Genomic DNA, 20,031 nt, shown 5'->3' on the forward strand with positions numbered 1-20,031 from the left:
CTAGGGCATCCTGCAAGTTTAGAAACGCCATCTGCCTGAATTGCCAAAAGAAGGGTCACCTCGCTAGAGTCTGCCAAGCAGGGCGCACTTTGCCTCAAAGACCTCCACCACCTTCTAATTCCCAAAGGCAAGTGGAGGACTGCTATACCTGCTACCATGCTAACCATACTTCCCAAACCCCTGATAAAATCAAAATTTCTGTTTTCCTAGAAGGTAAACCCTGCAGGATGGAGGTAGACACGGGATCTGCGCTCTCAATCATCTCCTGGGAAACCCTGAAGAAGATCCAGCCCAGACTGTCAAAGAAGCAGCTTCAAAGATGCCACCTGACACTGCGGGACTACCAGGGCAAGAACATCCCTGTCCTCGGGAAAGGCAAGTTTCTCGTTCAATTCCAAGCCTTTAAAGGCCATTTGCCTTTAGTGGTTGTTAATGGTGCCCTCCCCAGCCTGTTGGGGCTAGATTGGTTTCCCTCCCTCGGCCTTAGTGTAACTGGGGTCCAATTATTTTCAGATTATTCTGATGTGTTTAGCAGCGAGCTGGGTTTCTATTCTGGCACCCCCATCTCGTTCTCTGTAGACCCCCAGGCAATCCCTCTTCGCCTAAAGCCACACAGGGTGCCTTTTGCCATCCGTCCCAAATTGGATGCAGAATTAGATAAGCTACTTAAGCAAGGGGTCTTAGAACCTACTGATTTTGCCAAATGGGAGACCCCCATAGTCACCCCACTCAAGAAGGATGGCAGTTTGAGAATCTGCGCAGACTACAAAACCACACTCAACCGTTACCTACAGGTCAGCGCATACCCTGTCCCGGTTATTCAGCACCTGTTACACACCTTCGAACCCGGCACCATTTTCGCCAAGTTAGATATGTCCCAGGCATACCAACAGTTCCCTGTTGATGATCAGACAGCGGAATTACAAACCATAGTCACACATAGAGGGGCATTCAAGTGTAAACGCCTCCAATTCGGTGTAAGTGTGGCCCCGGGTATATTCCAATCACTCATGGAAAGGATTCTCCAGGGTCTCCCAGGGGTTGTTCCTTATTTTGATGACATCCTAGTCTCAGCTATTGACCGACCTCAACTCATACAGAGAGTCAGGGTGGTTCTAGAGAAGTTTAGGTAGCATGGCCTCAAACTTAAAAGGGAGAAGTGCACCATCGCCACTAGGCAAGTGGACTTTCTGGGTTATAGGATAGACGCCTCTGGCATCCACCCAATTGAGTCCAAGGTAAAGGCCATCCATGAGGCACCCACACCAACTAACAAGACGGAGCTCCAAGCCTTCCTGGGGCTACTAAACTTTTACGCCTCATTTCTCCTGCACAAAGCATCTGTCGCTGAACCCTTACATAGACTGTTAGATAAAGACTCACCCTGGCATTGGGGACCCAAAGAAGCCCATGCTTTCAAGTCAGTCAAATCCTTACTCACATCGGAGGCAGTCTTAATTCAGTTTGATCAACGTCTTCCCCTGGTCCTAGCTGCTGACGCATCCCCTTTTGGGATTGGGGCTGTCCTAAGCCACAGACTTCCTAACGGCTCCGAGGCACCAATTGCCTTCTTCTCTAGGACCTTCTCTACGGCAGAAAGGAACTACAGTCAAATAGATAAAAAGGCCCTGGCTGCGGTTGCTGCAGTTAAAAAGTTCCATGAATTTTTGTTTGGGCACCATTTTGAACTTGTAACTGACCATAAACCTCTCCTGGGACTCTTATCTGGAGATAAGCAAACCCCGCAGGTACTTTCACCCAGAATGACCAGATGGACTTTGTTTCTGGCCGCTTACTCATTCAAGTTGGTGCATCGACCTGGCAAGAACTTGAGTCACGCCGATGCTCTTAGTCGCTGCCCCCTACCAGTCCCAGTCGAAGACCCAGCACCGATTCATGCCATTTTTGAGGTCAACGAACTTCAACTGCCAGTGACAGCCGAGGACATTGCTGCGCACTCAAAAAAAGACAAGATAATTGCCCAGGTTCTGGACTGGGTGGGAAGGGGGTGGCCGGAAACTCAATGTACAGTTGACTTTACTCCTTTTAAAACCCGTCAGCAGGAACTGTCGAAGCTACAGGGATGTCTATTGTGGGGTACCAGAGTAGTCATCCCAGCCACCCTTCGTGTACCCATCCTGAAGGTGCTTCACGAGGGCCACCCGGGCATCGTAAGGATGAAGGCTTTGGCCCGCAGCTACGTTTGGTGGCCAGGCATGGATGCCCAAATCGCCAGCTGGGTAAGCTCATGCCAACCTTGCCAAGAAACCAGGGCTGCCCCACCAGCTGCCACGCCCACCAGGTGGGAAAGTGCTAGTGCCCCTTGGTCTCGCCTGCACATCTACCTGGCTGGACCGGTGCATGGCAGGACCTTCTTGGTGGTCGTGGACTCCTACTCCAAGTGGATAGACTTGGCCCTGCTCCCCACGACCACCACCCAAGCAATAGTTAAAGCCCTGACCCGTTTATTTGCCACCCATGGACTCCCTGACACGCTGGTGTCTGACAATGGCCCGCAGTTCACGTCATGTGAGTTCAGTATGTACGTTGCTAACTTGGGCATCAGACACATCCTTACAGCTCCCTTTCACCCCGCCAGCAACGGGGTGGCTGAGAGAGCAGTCAGGTCAGCCAAGGAGGCACTCGCCAGGTTTGGCCAGGAAAACTGGCACTCTAAACTGTCTCGTTACCTTCTCAGCCAACATACGACGCCTTGCACCACTACTAACAAATCCCCTGCCGAACTCTTGATGGGGAGACGCCTTAGGACCACCCTGGACAGGTTACATCCCCACTACTGCCCAAACACCCCTTTAGGGTCTGACAGTCTGGTCAGAGACTTTGCCTTGCATGACCTGGTGTACGCCAGGAACTATGTGGGGGATCCTTTGTGGGTACCAGGTCAAGTCGTGTCGGTCACAGGTCCAAGATCCTACAGGGTCCTCCTGGAAGATGGACGCTTGTGGCGGAGACACGTAGACCAACTCAGAAGGCGACGGAGAAGTGCGGCCGATACCAACCCAACCCAACCTGCCAGCGCCAGAGTCTCCCTGCCGGTGCCAGATGGAAGCTCCCTGCGGGACCCAGTCTTCCCCGTCGATCAGGAGAGTTTGCTGGAGGACCCGAGTTACCGGCTAGAATCACCGAGCCAACAGCCGAGCGAGCCAGCTTGCCAACCGGACCTAGAGACTCGCCCAGGTCAGCCCGAACAGGGGGAATCGCCGAACTCTCGGAACACTACGCCAGGTCAAGCCCGTGCCCCTACGACCGGCGAGGCGTGTCCCGAGGGCCTGGACTTGACACCAGCCAACAGTTTACCCGGGCTGCGACATTCTGGTTGCCAGCGCAGACAGCCTACTTACCTGCAGGACTACGCATGTTCACAGCTGGGGGAAAGGAGTGTTATGTCTGTGGAACTGGTTGGAGTTCCCAACCAGATCCGCTGTTTGAGCGGGAGCACCAGCCGCTCCCATTGGCTGGCTCCGTTTGACAGTTGGCTATAAAAGCCGGCTGTCGAGCAGAGCCAGCCCTGTTGTCGCCAGCTAGTCTGCCAGTTAGCAAGCAGACGCGACAACCCTTTATTCTCTGCAATAAAGCCTTGTTCGTTGTACGCTCTGGTTCCTGCCTCTTCCTTACCATCGCTCCACAACAATATGGTTAGTAGCCAATCTTGCACAACAGGGTGAACAACAATGTCACAATACTTGTTTTGATAACTGATGCACCATTTTAAAAGTGTCAGAAGAGTATAGCTAAATTTGTTTTAAAGAGATAAAAAAATGTGACTGGTCTGACCTGTACCATTTCTGATGTCTGTAACAAGAAAATCCAGTTCTAGCCTTGCAGCTTTAGTGGAGCAAAGAGAGAGCAGTAGTATAAAACTAGATGTTCGTGTAAAAAGGAAACATTTGGGACTAATACTATGGAGGACAAGTCTCAAGTAGATTGCTGAAAGGTATGTACACTGTGATCATTCCACAAGTGGTATAATAATGTTACTGAGATTTCAGACTGTCTTGTAAATGCAAATTTATCTTTCACTGTTTTTTGCCAAAAATTAGTAAATGATGCACATCTTTAGATTCAATATCAGGCTAAATGCAAAGATGTTATTGTTTTGGTTGCTTTATTGGATTGCTATCATTTTGGCAGATTGCTAAATGCATAAATATGCCCGATTCTTCTGAATTAGGAACAGACAGACTTAAATTTACCAACTAGGGGTTGGTAAACAATTGTAGGAGAAGATTAGCCAGGATGAAAAGAGGGATCAGTCTGGAATGATTATGTAAGTAAAAAGAACTAAGTCCAACTCACCCTGATTGCCACTGACCCTTCTCTAATCAGATGTTGACCATGAAATGAGAAGATTCATATGCATAGGCTTTTAGTAATAAATCAAATTGAACCTTCATATATGGACATAGTTTTTTTGCTATTGATCAATTTTTCAGCTGCAACTCCCTCAATTTTTTTTTTTTTATTTATTTTTTTTTTTTTTTTTTTTTTTTTTTTTTTTTTTTTATTTTATTTTTTTTTTGTATTTTTTTTTTTTTTAAAAAAAAAAATAACAAAAATTATAAATTTTTTTTTTTTTTATTATTATTTTTTTTTTTTTTATTTAAAACAAAAAAAAATAATTTTTTTTCTTAGGGGGGTGGTGGAAATATAACCTGTTAATAAAACCAAAGTACTTCTTTCCATAAAACAGACCCATCCATTCATCTTCTTCTTCCTTTTGTTGGCTCACTCAAAATTGCCACTACAATTTTCATATTTTGGGAATCTGTAAAGTGCAGGTATCTTCGAATGTGACTCTCCAATGCTATCTTCCTCATACTTACTCTAATACCATCTAGCTACATTTTACATTCTAAATCTACCCATAACCAGAATATACTTATTTCAATCCAGAAAATCAGATTAATTACATAACATTTGTTAGACACGTGTCATTAGAGTACTCCTTCAGTTGCTCCAAGTTTGTTTATAGCAATAGAACAAATACTTAAAGACAGCATTTTATGTTCCCCAAAAATTGATAGAAGAAAAAGAAGAAGAAAGACAATTTAGGGAGTAGATGGAAAAAGAGTAGAGAAACAATCACATTGACTTTGCTTCTCTCATTCTCATGTGACTTTGCAGCTTTTTTCCAATCCAAAAGTCTTATCCCTTCTGCTCTATCAGCGCCAGAAGAATAAACATGCAGGTGGAGATGGTCCCTGGGACAATAATACTGTTCATCCTCTTTCTGCTCATATTCTGGGCCTTCCAGTTTCAGCAAGCAAGAGGCAGGTTCCCTCCTGGTCCCAGGCCCTGGCTCTTTCTGGGGAATCTACTGCAAAAAGATGTTCTGCCTCTGTCTGAAACCTATCCAAAGGTAAGACTGTTTTGATATGACTCCTTTCTTAGTGGGAGAGAGATTAATAATTATTTGGGAGATTACCAGTTAGTCATAATTTGAGAGTTTAATTCTTTCTTTCCGTTATCCAAATGGAAGAAATAGCCCGGCCTCTCAAAAGCAGAACTGACAAAGATAGAATAAGTATACAAGTCAAAATAGCCAAGAAAATAATAAGAGAATGTCTAACTACTCTGAATGAGTTCAAATCACCTGCACCAGATGGTTTATGTCAGAGGGTTCTGTAGGAGCTGTCTCATCCACTGAATGTAACCTTTCAAAGCTCCTGTAACATACGAGAACTACCAGAGGACTGGAAGAAGCTGATGTGGCCCCAATCTACAAAAAGAGGGGGAAATAGATCCAGGAAATTATAGGCCAATCAACCTAACATCAATACCTGGGGAAATCCTGGAAAAGATAAGCAAGTGGAGGGTTTCTGAGCATCTAGAAACAAACAAGGTGATTAATTAAAAGCCAACATGGGATTCTTAAAAAGAGACCTTGCCAGACAAACCTTATACCTACCTTTGACAAAGTGACTAAATTGGTGGATCAGCAAAATGCTGTGATTATACTTGGTCTGTTTTTCATTGTTCTGTTCACAGTATTATATACATATTTGTTCTGCTTTTCATTGTTCTGATTACAGTAATTAGCTTATGACTTCAGAAATTTCACTTAAAATAGCCATGATATTTGGTCACGAATGAAGAAATATACCTATAAAAATTGTAAGAGTTCTGTATGTAGATATATATTTTAAAAGAACTATCTTCTCACACCCAACAATAGTGTCTTTGCTAGATATTTCAAGTTACTTCTGAATTCTACATATTGAAATCACATCTAGTGCTCCAATATTGTAAAGGGAATATTAATGCATGAATTGGTTTTACCTAACTCATTATCATAATGTTAACTTAGTTTTGAAAGTATATTGAAGAACCACTACCAGCAGGGGTGGGATTCAAATTTTTTAACAACCAGTTCTGTGGGCATGGCTTAGTTGGTGAGTATGGCTTGGTGGTCATGTGACTGCAACAGTCATAAGTGTGAAAAATGGTCATAAGTCACTTTTTTCAGTGCCATTGTAACTTTAAATGGTCACTGAATGAACTGTTGTAAGTCAAGGATCACCTGTACAGTAATACAAAAAGCTTCTTTGCTTGCAAAAAGCTGCCCTAAATACCAATCATTAGATTAAAAATACCTGCAAGCTGGAGTTACAAATCAGGCAGAGTGCCAGAGCACCGTGAGGAATTAAAATAGTTAAAGTACAATGATAACTATCAGCAGCCAACTCTTGCTCATAAAGTGAAACCCTTTAGCAGAGAGGTCATTTAAGTTCTCCATTTGCACCACTTAAAGATACCAGCCACTCATCTCACAAGATTTTCTAAGGAAATCATCCAGGTTTAAGGAAAGGTTGCATGCCCCCCAGAAAGGCAATTAAAAAATCAGTGCAAGCTATACCCTAATAGGACAGTACCAGATACCATTAAAGCAGTGAAAGAAGAACCCCTCCCCAGATAGAAAAAGAAACCATGAGGTAGGAAAAAATTCAAACACAATACAAATAATTAAAACATAACAGTAGCTGCTGCTTGTTAAACCAATTACCATAACAAATAGACATAGGATTTTTTTCCCCTTCTAAACAAAACTGAATAGGGGAAATTATCCCATCAATAAACACAGGATTAAATGTCACCAAGCAGAGATTTAAACTTCACCAAAAAACAGGTTTTGGACCAAAACTCAGAAAGGGTATGTAAACTCACATTTGAATGTCAATCTTTCTAGCTAGCCAATAAGTATTTTTAGGGAAGTATTTTGTCCCAACAGCAGTGTAAAAAGCTTAAAACAACCCTTCCCCTTAAAGTATCAAGAAAAAAAAAACCCTCTTTCAGAGACAGTAAGTTTAGGCATATTGCCAAGAATGTAATAAGGGTGGAAAAAAACAAAAAGAGATTGCTTCTAACTACAGGTTCTCCAAACTGCTTAGAAATTTAATAAGGGGTTCTATAGAATCGGTCAGAACCGGTAGAATCCCATCCCTGACTGCTGAACAACCCATGACACACTTCACTTAACAATTGCAGTGATTCATTTAATATCTATGGCCAAATAGGTTGTGAAATGGGGAACAATTCACTTAACATTGCTTGGCTTAACAATGAATATTTGGGGCTCAGTTGTGGTCATAAGTTGAGGAGTATCTATAACGTCTCACTGAAAATTGGTTGGCCATTGGAAGAAGGTTTTGCACCAGCCAAGTGCCCAGTGGAAGAAGGATATTTAGTTATTATCATCTGTTACAGGTTTTCAGCTGCTGTGCAGATAACTATATGCAAGGCATTCTGATTAAAATTGGCCTGAAGGAAACAGTTGGGATTGCTGCTGGAGTATCATCCTCTCTGCTGCCAAATGTCATCCTCTTGAGCAGATGGATATTATTTTTTGCTGAGTTGACAGTAGAATTTCTTAGACTCTCTTAGAATAGAATGAGCTGGAGGGGACCTTGGAGGTCTTCTAATCCAGCCCCCTGCTCAGAGGTAGTTGGTGCTTGATAGTTGATGTCAGCAGACTAATGCACACTGACAGCTGCTTATTGGACCTAGTTTTTGTCTTTGGACTGTTGAGATATGATCTGGTCATGGAGGTCACTGACATCAATCTATTGCTGTAGACAAATTTATTCTTATTTATTAAATTTATACACCACCCATCTCACTCTTGAAGTGACTGGGTTTCATGGGACTCTGGGCTTCAGATCACTCCCTGGTTGCCTTTTGACTCATTAGGGTAACCCTTATTATGGGCAGACGGGGTCTATTGCAATGACCTGCTCAGAGTATTGATGGACCAAATAGGATTTCAGGGTTTTTCCTTGAGAATCTGCCGAGGCCATAGTCATATATTTGGCCTTCTCCTGAGTGCCAATACTAGGGTGTACCATGGTTTGCAAAGGAACTCCAAAAGATTGAACACTAGAGTGAGTTCCTAGAACATCATTAGAAGAAGACTTGAAGCAGGTCTGTCCCAACGCAGGTTTACTAATAAATTTATTATATGCTATCGAGTCATTTTTGACTCCTGCCATCCACAAAGAGTTTCTCCATGATAATATATTTCTAGCCTGTTCTTTCAAGAGTCCCAATGATGCATTCTAAATCCATCAGCCTTACTGCTGGTCGTGCTCTTCATTTTCTTCCTTCTGTTCCCAGTATAAGAGCCATTTCCAGAGAGTTAGGGCATTACATAATGTATCCAAAGTAGATTTTGAGTCTTGTGTTTTGTTTCTTGAAAAAGGTCTCAGGTTGATTGGCTTATTGGTCAAAGACTTGTAAATCACTTAAGAATTGCTGAGCAATCAGAGTTCATAAAAATCAGAAAATTTTAACCACCCACAGCAAAACAAGCCAAGCTGAAAAAATAGTAAAATAATACCACAGCTTTTTACCCTTATGTTTCTCCATCGGAGTTAAAAAAAGATATTCTAGAAAGATATGCTTCCTTATTTTAGCTTGATTTCAGCAACTTTCTTTCTTATAATTTAACAATAAAGAAGTCCCCAAATGGCACAGATTTTCAAAAATGAGTAATAGACTGTGGCTGAAAAGAGCCCTTTTTAATATTTCATTTTAGTTACATTTCTTCCACTGTATCTCAGAACTAGAGCTTTTTTTGTTTTGGAATGTAGATTGACTTATTCCACTTGGTTGGCTGCTGGGTTGTTTTCTAGGTTTGCTTGGTTAGAACATCGACAGATTTTTCTTCTCAGGGTTGCCTTAATACAGTGGATATGCCATCAGTTCTTGTAGCCATTTGACTTCGTAATGATCATACGTGCTCATCTGAACTTCATCCTCTAGTCAGTGTTCTAACCAACTCTCCATCCCAATTCAGCACTCAGAGACAAAGTCTATCCAAGTAAGAATTTATTAGAGAAGTCATATTAGAACATAAATTCCTGCGTTTTACCCTGCTTTACTAAACTCACGCCCAGCCCCCTTACTGATGACCCTCAAGTCACACTCTCCAACCCACCTCCATTCTGAGCTCCTGCTAAGTCCAGTCACTCCCCTCCAAACTCTAACAACTCAACCTTGAGCTCTGGTGAAAGAATGTTGTTGTGACTACCCTCTCTTTTCACTTCGCTCTCATTCCTACAGTTACCTATCCTCCCTTGTGTCACACCCAAATCTGATTCAAGATGGATCTGGGGCTGACAGGCTGCCTCCCCTCAAGTGATAACAACCTGAAATGAAACAAGTGACAGGGGTTAGAATCCACAGCAACTAACCACCCCCCACCCCAGGTTCCGGTGCTGGGCATCCTTATGCGAGTCTTTATGGTAAAAGGGTGGATGGCTCCACTTACCATCACGTCCTCATTGCCACTCCCTCTGGAGCCAATCACTTCTGGGACCAGAGTTTCACCATCCTCAAATGGGAGAGGCTCCTTCATCATGGAGTTGGGTGATCCAATCAGCTTCTTCCCCTTCTCTCATGTTATCTGCAATGGCAGTAATCATATCCCAGTCTGATTGGTATTGGGCACCATAATGATCAATGTGTGCCCAAATCCAGCTGAGGAAGTAGGACAATTGGTCTGGGGTGCTGTTAAAGGTGACTGGGAATTGTGGCAGGGTAGTGGCTGGAGGGAGTACAGCTGCGGCTAGAGAAATTGGTGGCAGACCTGGAGCCAGCATCCACTGATATTGGATCCACTCATGATGGGATAAAAAGCCCTCCTGGGCAGAACATGGTCTGCAGGCAGCATCCCTGGAGGTGCTGGTGGGGCTTGTTGGATCAGTCTGGGTGTGCCTCCCTGCCTGCCTCTGTTCCCAAGGTTCAATCAGTCCAGTGGCCCTAAGAGTCACCCTACTGCATCAGGTGATTGGGCTGCAGCTGCAGTGGAGTGACTTCATTGCTGGGACCCGGGTTTTGGGCTAGTCACTGTGGATGCTCCACTCTGGCCTGCTACTGCTCCAGGTCCTGGATAGTGGAAGACAGGCTGTGGCAGCACGCATCCTGGCTGGACTGCATGTGGGGTGGTCTGGACCAAGGGACCCACATTCAGCAATTCAAATTTTCTGGGTAACCTGGCTAGCGACTGGCTCCACAATGCTAGCTTGGAGTCTCCACTCTTGAAAATCTCCAGCCTCTAGGAATTGTGGTGGTCTCCACTCATAGGCAGCCCCAGCTCCCAGTCGCCACTGTGCTCCAGAGGAGGGGTAACACCAATCCCTTGTTCTGTCAGCAGGGTCTGCCAAAGGGTTGGTTCCTTGAGTCTCACACCACTCTGGACTTCAGCCTGCGTGGCCTTGGCTGCTGCCACATCTGCCTCCAAGGGTAACAGCGGGTTTCACAGGCTTCCTCCTGCATGGGTCCGGTGGCCCCTTCACCAGTCTCTGGTTCTTGCTCCATCTTCCCTGAGTCTTTACACTCCCAGTATTTTGGGGCTCAGTATCCTGGGCAGCGGCACCACATTTACCCCCACCCTGAAGAAATTACATATCTTATCCAAAAAATGTCTTCTGTTCAGAATTGAAGAAAGTCCACTTGCCAATTCTGAGCTGACTAAAGGAGACTGACAAAGTCCTGCCTAATTGCCTGGAGGCTGTAGATTTGAAATGGAAGGAACCATCTCTGACTCAATCCAGCCAAGAACAAGAGGCTGTGGGCATCTCAGCCATCGAGATCTAGAGATGTTCCATCTCAGACTTGGATAGGACAGCTCTTCTCCATTCATGCATTGTACACAATGTCCAAGTTTTCTTGGCTGACAGCTGACAGCTCCTGCTCAATGAGCAGATGGCAACTCTGGTCAGGAAGGCCTTTGCACATAATGGAATATTGTTTACATGGAGCTATTGTTTAAGAACACCTGGAAGCTTCATCTGGTGCAGAATGAAGTGGCATGGTGTGGGGAAATGGTTATAACATACAAATCCAACAATGAGAGTACATGTGGATTAATCTTAATTAATTTTTTTATAAAATGTATTGGTATTTGTCATGGGAAATTTTTTTTAAAGTACTCCGAATTCATGCTGGAATAGTGAACAAGAAGGAACTTTTTATCAATCTTGGTATACATGTAAAAAAGCTGAAAACAATTGTATCAAAATACACATGTTAATTTAGAAGATTTTAAAGATGAATATGTATAGAAGGTAGAGGTATTTCTTCAAGATCACGTGAAGTGATAATACCATTTTATAATGCCTTGAAAAAGCCACACATGAAATACTGCATCCAGTTTTAGTTGCCATGATGTAAGAAATATGTCAAGACTCTAGAAGTACAGACAAGAGCAACAAAGATGATTAAGGGACTGGAGGCTAAAACAAATTAAAAATGGTTGCTAGAATTGGGTATGTCTAGTTTAAGGAAAAGAAGGACTAGCGGTGACATGATAGCAGTGTTCCAATATCTCAGGGGCTGCCACAAAGAAGAGGGAGTTTTAGAGTTTTGTTTTAGCCTCCAGTCCCTTAATCATCTTTGTTGCTCTTGTCTGTACTTCTAGAGTCTTGACATATTTCTTACATCATGGCAATGCACCTGAGGGCAGCAATGGATGGAAATTAGTCAAGGAGAGAAGTAACTCAGAACTAAGAAGAAATTTCCTTTCAGATAAAACAATTAATCAGTGGAACAACTCGCCTCCAGAAGCTGTGATTGCTCCAACACTGGAAATTTTTAAAAAGGGATTGGACAACCATTTGTCTGAAATGGAATAGAGCAGAGGTTGCCAATCAGTGGTCCACAGATCACTGGTAGTCTGTGAGAAAATTTCGGTGGTCCGCAGCACACCAGTGTCTGCAACAGGGTTGATACCAGTGGGGGATGGACTGATGTGCATGGGGAAGGAGGGTAGCGCAAGGGAGATCGTGGCATCAGAGCCCTCCCAGGTATTCCCTGGCCTGTGAGGGGAGAGTGCGATCTCCTGCACCCCTCCCCTCAGGAGCTGCAAAGTGCTTGCTGCTTCTCTGGCAGCCACCAAGCCTCTTCCCACTGTGCTTCTCTTCCTCCTCACCAGAAATACTCACATGCCCAGTGGGAAGGAGGAGGCTTGGTGGCTGCCAGAGAAGCAGCGAGCACTTTGCAGCTCCTGAGGGGTGGGGTCAAGCCTCCCGCTTGCAACATCTTCACCTGAGGGCATCACTGGCAGCCATTTCCTGTGGCTCAGGGGGTCCACACTCTTGCCGCTGCTGCTCAGTCTCCTCGATGCATGAAGGCAGGAGACAGGATGCAGCAGCCATGACATGGGTTTGCTAGGGAGATTGCAGGATTGCCCCATCTCCCCACCAGCCAGATGGTCTTCAGCACATGGCTCATCAGCCTCGGGACATCAGATTCCCACAACCCACTCAGAGGTTCCTTCTCCACCCCACCCCCAGGGACAGAGAGGGGGGAAGAGAGAGAGAGAGAGACACAAGACACACAGAGAGAGAGAGAAAGGGGGAGAAAGGAAGAGAGAGAGAGAGAGAGAGAGATGAGAGATCCCGGTGTTTTGTTTTCTGTGGGAAATGGGTCCAAATGACTTTTTGATGGTTTAAGATTGCAGAAACAGGCAGCCAAGCTAAATGCCTGAAGGACCCCATCCTGTCAGTAGGAGTCCAGGCGTTTCAGCAAGTGGCATTCTGGATTCATATTAGTGGTCTGCGGGATTTAAAATAATGAATTTGGTGGTCCCTGAAGTCCAAAATGTTGGAGACCCCTGGAATAGAGTATCCTGCCTGAGCAGAGGATTGGACTAGAATGTCCTTTCCAACTCTGTTATTTATTTATTTCTATATATGTTCAGTACTTCTTCTATGTGCACAACAATGGAAAGATTCGAGACTACCCACAATGGAATAGTAAATGCTAAAGATGATGGAGCTTGAGAGATGGCTAAACTGAGTGCCTTGAAACACTAATTAATTGTTCGGATATTTTTCATGAAACAAAAAAAATGAAATTATGATTTGATGATTATAAATGATAGATGGTAGAAAAAATGAAAATTACCTTGTAACCATAGATTAGGAGTTTAATGCAAAATTATAATGGTTGGGAAAAAAAATGGAAAGTCAATTTCTATTTATTTTGTCTTTCTTTTTTCCTGCACATTTGGCTTTGTTATTTTTTCTGTACTTCTTTCCTTTCTCTTAAATACTGCTTTCTGTAAGTTATCTTTCTTGTTTAAAAATTAATAAATTTTAGAGATCCTGTCAGCCATTAATTGAATCAGATATCCAACAATAAGACCTCAAATTCTACTGATTCACGCCTTTGATGGATTTTGTCCTCAGCTCAGTAAAAAGTATGGCCCAGTTTTTACTGTCTGGGTAGGAACAAAGCCAATGGTTGTGATTTGTGGACACGAGGCAGTAAAAAGTGCTTTGGTAACTCATAGTGAAGAATTTGGTGGACGACCTGCAGTACCTATCCTCGATCAAGTAACGAAGAGCAATGGTGAGTGTACAGATTATTTTCACTTTGATTTCAGATGTAGTTTTCATTTCTAGAGAAAAAAAAAAAAAGAAAGATTAACTTTTCCAGGCAAGTGATTGCGTCCAATTTATTTTTGAAGAAGAAAAAATGAAATAGCTAAAACTGTTGGAGATACTCAAAAATCTGTTTAGTCAAAATGCCGAATAAAGGATGAAGTATTAAAACATGAAAGAGCAGAGCACTGAGACCTGTGTTAAATATCTGCTTAGAAGCTACCAATTTCAGAATGGTCATCTCCTCAGTTCTTTTTAAAGCCAAATTTAAAAGTGAATTAATTAAATAGGGCCAAATCCAAAATTTAATAGTGAAAAACTTTCAGTCAGAACCAGCAGAAATATTTACAGATATGCTTTAAAATACATCAGATAATGCTAGATATGTTTTTTCTTTAGAGTTTCATAGTCATTAAGTATCAAGTTTCAGCTAGAAGATTTGACAAAATTTATTTCAACCATTAGTTTATGTTTCCTTTTTAAAAAGAAGGAGGGAGGGAAGGAAGGAAGGAAGGAAGGAAGGAAGGAAGGAAGGAAGGAAGGAAGATAGATTTGCCCTTTGCCATTTTTAGGACAAATTTCAATGCCAAAACTACAACATTGTGCAATACTGAAAGTATCATACTTACAGTGCACTTTGAAGCCATCAGATACTACTTGCTCATCTTGCTGATCTGCAAATCTACTTTGAGGGGGTGAATTGAAAGAAAATTTATTGAAATGAAGAACTCTTTCAAAGCTGGGCATAGCCTTACAACTTAAGATTCAAATGTTCTAAAATTAGTAGTTTGCAGGTAGGTGTTGCAATCAGGAGGCCTTTTCAAACTTTATCCAGTAATTCAGTTCTCATCAGATTGCTGTGAAGTTCCCAAATTGAGGATGTCAAATTTCGGGATATATTGAAGCAATAGAAAATAACACTTTTTCAAATATAGCTTTTGTATATGTATGTTGGTGGGAAGCACATAAACAGGTATACTGAGTAAAATGAAAAGCTCTTCTATTCTTTTCACGTGTTCATTACAATTATCAAAATCCTTTTTAACATTACCAAAAATATAAAGTTGGATAGAAAAATTCAAGCCCATAATCAAATTGAACTTCTTTTCCTTTTGCCAAAGTATCAATGACTTTTGAACAAAGAAATACAATTTTATTTGAGAAGGGTAAATGCTTTGTGGATGGCAGTGATAAGTTGCTCTTTAATTCTTTAAAAGAAATGTTCTAGTGTCTCTCACATGTTGTGCCAACTTTTATCCTTCAAGGGTTTTTGAGTGAAAAGAAATGGAAGACTATCCGTCGTTTTACTCTCACCACACTACGGAACTTTGGAATGGGACGGAAGTCAATGGCTGAACGGATATCAGAAGAAGCTCACTGTTTGGTGAAGAAGATGACAACCTTTGAAGGTGATCTTACATTGCAAAAGATTTTTATTTATTTATAGAATTATATCCCACCTTTAAGCATATAACACAAAGGAGTGCACATGATATGCCTCTATTTGCCTCGCAATAACAATACTGAGACATGGTTTATTTGTTTATGTATAAGTCCAGAAACAAATACTTTATTTTATTGAATTAATACTCTGCCTTATGTACTGGATTATTATATGCAAATTCTGTGAGGGGCAGCAGTCATAGCCAGTAGTCCTGCTTGTCAGTCCAATAACATGTCAAATATTGTTGCAACATCTGATTACTTTTCTCAGCATTTCCATTTGCAATAATGGGATGGGCAGATGACAAACTGAACTTAAAGAAGGGAAAGAAGAATACCTTTATTGTCATTGCATTCCATGAATACAACGAAATTTAAAAGCTACTCCAGCACAGGGCCCCAAACACCACATCACAATGATACTACAGAGGAATAATAATAATAATAATAATAATAATAATAATAATAGTAGTAGTAGTAGTAGTAGTAGTAGTAGTAGTAGTAGGACTAAATCACAAATGTACTGTTTGATTCAAGACAATTACTGCCTTGGAAAAGAAACTGTTTCTCAATCTATTAGTCCTCATTTTAAGACAGCTATAACGCCTCCCTGATGGTAACAGATCAAAATATGAATGTCCAGAATGAGAACAGTCTGTGAAGATTTTTAGTGTTCTAGGGAGGAGTCTGGTCTTCACAATCTCTTCCAAAGAAGAAAGAGAGCAACTGATGATTTTTTATGCTGTGTTTATAACTCTCTGGAGCATCTTCTTATCCACTGCAGAGCATCCAGCATACCACACTGTTACACAGTATGCCAAAATGCTCTCGATGGTAGACTGGTAAAAAGTAGCCAGCAACTTCTCACCCAAACCATTCTTTTTCAGCAATCTCAAAAGTGCAGGTCCTGTTGGGCCTTCTTTGCAATGGCCATAGTGTGGATTGACCAAGTAAGGTTGTTGGAAATATGAGTTCCTAGAAATTTAAAACTATGAACTCTTTCCACACAGTTTCCATTGATATATAGTGGGAGTGGCTCTGTTTTGCATCTTCTGAAGTCTATAATCAATTCTTTGGTCTTTTTGATGTTCAGGGTGAGGTTATGACTCTTCCACTACAAGACCAGTCTGAGAACCTCTCACCTGTAGGCTGTCTTGTCTCCTCCTGATAGGAGTGCCACCAACTTGATGTAATCTGCAAATTTTATTATAGAGTTAGTGGGACAAGAGGGAGAGCGATTGTAGGTGTAGAGTGAATACAAAAGGGGATTCAGCACACATCCCTGTGGAGAGCCAGTGCTGAGACCAAGAGTGGAGGAAAAGTAGCTGTATCTTCAAAAGTTGGAACAGTACCCTCCAAAACCTGGAAGTAAATTGACACCAGTCCATTCCTCTGTAATGAAAGAAATGATCCAAAAAATATCTGAGTAGACTCCCTTGCCTTTGGGAAACCCTAGCAAGGAATACAATGTGCCATTTTGGTGAAAAGGTCCACCATCATCAACATGGATGTATAAACCTGCACTGCAGTCAAGACTGTTATTAAGCCAATTGGCACTGAAAGCCAAAGCTGGGAAGAGGGTCTATAGCTAGGGATTATAAAGTCTGTTGGCTTGCAATAGAATAGAAGAATAGAATAGAGGAATGGAATGGAATGGAATCAATGGTGGGATTCAAAATTCACCACCACTGGTTCTGTGGGCATGGCTTAGTGGGCGTGGCTTGGTGGGGGTCATGTGACTGAATGGGCATAGCCAACTCGATGTCACTTATGGCAAGGTGGGGCAATACCTTGCTGTGACATTGAGTTGGCCATGCCCACTCAGTCATATGACCAATGCTGCAGAGACAGGCTGATTTCCTACATACCTCCACCCCCACTGCCCTTGGGCTGACAAAATAAAAAGCTCTTCTAAAGATTGTGACTGCCTGCTGAGCCTGCCTGCAGAATGTTGACAAAAGGAGGCTTGCAGGGGGAGTGGGGGAGAGAAGGCCAAGAAGGGAAAAGAGAAGGGTGGGGGGAAAGCACAAAGCCTATCCGGCTCCTCACTCCTGTAAGTCCCATCTGGAAAGTGCAGCAGCAGATACAGCATTCAACCTGGCTGCTTCTCTCCTCCTTCTTGGCTTCATACACTGAGCAAACACACAAACATCTCACAGCACCAGGATTGGGACCTTCTGTGTCGGCACCTGGGAGAGCAAGAAGCCAGCAGCCTCCACCTTTTTTCAGCATTAAAAGCCTGTAGCCGCCGCTTTTTGCCAGCCAGAACTGAGCTGGAAGTGGCAGCTGGAGGTTGTCACACTGGCAAAGAGGTGGTGGCTGCAGGCATTTTTCTGACAAGTGGGGTTAGATGCGGGCTGGCAGGGAGCCCAGTGGTGATGTCTCAGCCCTGGCTTGTCTTCCCCTTTGCCATCAGCCATGAGAGAAAGGTAAGGTCATGGGGTGAAGAGGCGGTCATGGAGGAGGAAGTGGGGAGATTGAGTAAGGGCCAGGGCCTCTGAAGGAGAACGAGGTGACATATGGTGAAGAGCAAGCAGGCAGCAGGCAGGAGGATGCCCCAGGAAGGTCAGAGCCAGGGACTGCCATGTCCCTTGGCCCCAACCTGGCCGAGACAAATGGCAATCAGGCAGAGGCTCTGGTACAATGCCAGAGCCAGGGAATGGTGATCCCCAGGACCTGACCCGAGGCAAAGGGCTAGTAGGCTGCAGCAAGTTACCTTTGGTGAGCAAAGCAGCCAAGGCACAGAGGCGAGGCACAGTAATTACCTGGCAGCATAAAGGCAAGATATATAGGGCGGCGGGTGGGGGCAGTACTCTCTTAGAACCAATCAAGGTGGTGTGATTGTTTCTATGAGAGCACGCTTCACACAGAGCAGCTCTCAAAGACCAGCCTCAGTGTCAGCGCTGGTGAGGTGAGTAGTTTTTTAGCTCAGCTGAGAAGGCAATCTGCCCTGCCACATGAATCACCTGTGCTAATAAACAACAGAATATAGGAGAGGTGAGAGGGCCCCCACTTTTCCCTATCGGTTCTATGAATCACTTAAAATTTTCCTTGGAGGTTCGCCCAAACCCCGAATACCACTCATGAATGGAATGGAATGGAGTGAGAATAGAATGGAGTCGAGTGGAACGGAGTGGAGTAGACATATAGCTCCAAGCCAGCCACTCAAGGCTAACTGCAATGTGGTTAGATCTGGTCTCGTCTGGAATTAGTGAGGGGCAAGCCCCACTGGCCTTGGCCTCAGCGTAGCACTCACAGGAGGCAGCAAGTGTTCAGGGGCTGTGGTGCCTGGCAGCAGCTACAGCTTGTTGCCCTCAACTCGCCAAACCCTGCCTGGCCTTGCAGAAGTTATCACAGGGGACAGGGAGGCGCTAAGCAACTTATAGCAGTGGCACCATGCAGGAACTATAGCAGACAGGTGGGGGTTGGCAGCACCAGACAAAATATGCCAAGCCATTGATGCCACATTTGGGGATCTGTGGGGCACACATACTGCTGAGGGTTAGCAAAGCTGTAGGCAGGACAGGCTTTGGCCCACTTTTCTAACCAGAAACAATTTGGAGCCTTCATTTAGATTCCCCTACCTGCACCCCTGCAATATAATTCGGCAGTGTGTGTAAGTGGTGAAGGGGCGGGGGACTAATTGAAAAATTCGGAGATTGTCATACCCTCAGAATCAGGTTATAACTCCCCTTTTCCAGATAGATAGTAACATTTAAAAGTCACTAAGCAACTGGCCACTTATTACCTGTATAAAAAAACTATTACAAAGTCTTTAAAGAAAAAGATTTGGAAATAAAAATGTGGTCACACAATCTCTTCTTTCTTTTTGATGTTACAGGTCATCCCTTTGACATAGTCCCTCCTATCACATCTACTGTTTCTGATGTTTTTTGCTCTGTTATCTTTGGGAATCAATTGCCTTATGAAGGCAAAACCTTCTCTGAACTATCAGAAATCTCAGACACATTCTCTGGATTCTTTGCAAGTCATCTAGGAATGGTATGTTGACTATATGTTCTTCTGCAAGCAGAGATTTCTTCTTATCAGTGATTCTTGCCAGTTATCGAATACATTGAGGGATGGTGGCCCAAGGTTGACTCCATCCTTTCTTTCTTTTTTTTTTGAACAAATTTTATTGATTTTCCAAAACAATACACAAACAAAACATAAAATATAATGACATAGGAATTTTTTTTTCTTAAAAAGCCAATACAACAACTTATTTAAAGACAGAATTATTCCAAGTTATCACATTTCCAAACAAGCACAATTTGATATATATATTTACCTTATCTGTTCATCTTCATATCTTATCCCAAACTTCTCTTTATTACTTCTTTTCCTTCTATTTATTCAAATTATATCTCTTTAACTTTAGATTGTATACATTTTTTATATCCATCTGTCTTATACATTTTCATTATTCTCTTCCAATAAAAAAACAAAAACAAACAAGACATAAAACATAAAAACATAAACATCTTTTCTGAAAGTTGCTTGATCCCGGGTTAAAACTCATCATACAGACACCTCTTCAAAAATCACGTTCCTTTTATATATCATTCCATATCTTATTACCGTTTTCCATTTTCTATATAGCTTCTTCCTTTTTAAACTCTCTTAATTTTATTCTACTCATCTCAGTTCAGGTCATAATACTTAACATTCTTTGTCTGTTCTC

At 42.8% G+C, this 20,031-nt stretch overlaps 1 protein-coding gene across 1 annotated transcript in view; it reads left to right on the top strand.

The window, feature by feature from the left end:
• Positions 1–5,215: 5,215 nt before the first annotated feature.
• Positions 5,216–20,031, top strand: part of LOC113437259 (cytochrome P450 2C5-like) — a 59,373-nt gene continuing 44,557 nt past the window's right edge. The window contains 4 exon segments of the mRNA XM_087924742.1: positions 5,216–5,380; positions 13,710–13,878; positions 15,170–15,313; positions 19,189–19,349. Of these exon segments, the coding sequence (XP_087780868.1) occupies positions 5,216–5,380; positions 13,710–13,878; positions 15,170–15,313; positions 19,189–19,349 (639 nt within the window).

Source organism: Pseudonaja textilis, chromosome 2 (genome assembly GCF_049901715.1).
Source record: "Pseudonaja textilis isolate UNSWEBS1 chromosome 2, rPseTex1.2, whole genome shotgun sequence".
NCBI classification, from domain to species: domain Eukaryota; kingdom Metazoa; phylum Chordata; class Lepidosauria; order Squamata; family Elapidae; genus Pseudonaja; species Pseudonaja textilis.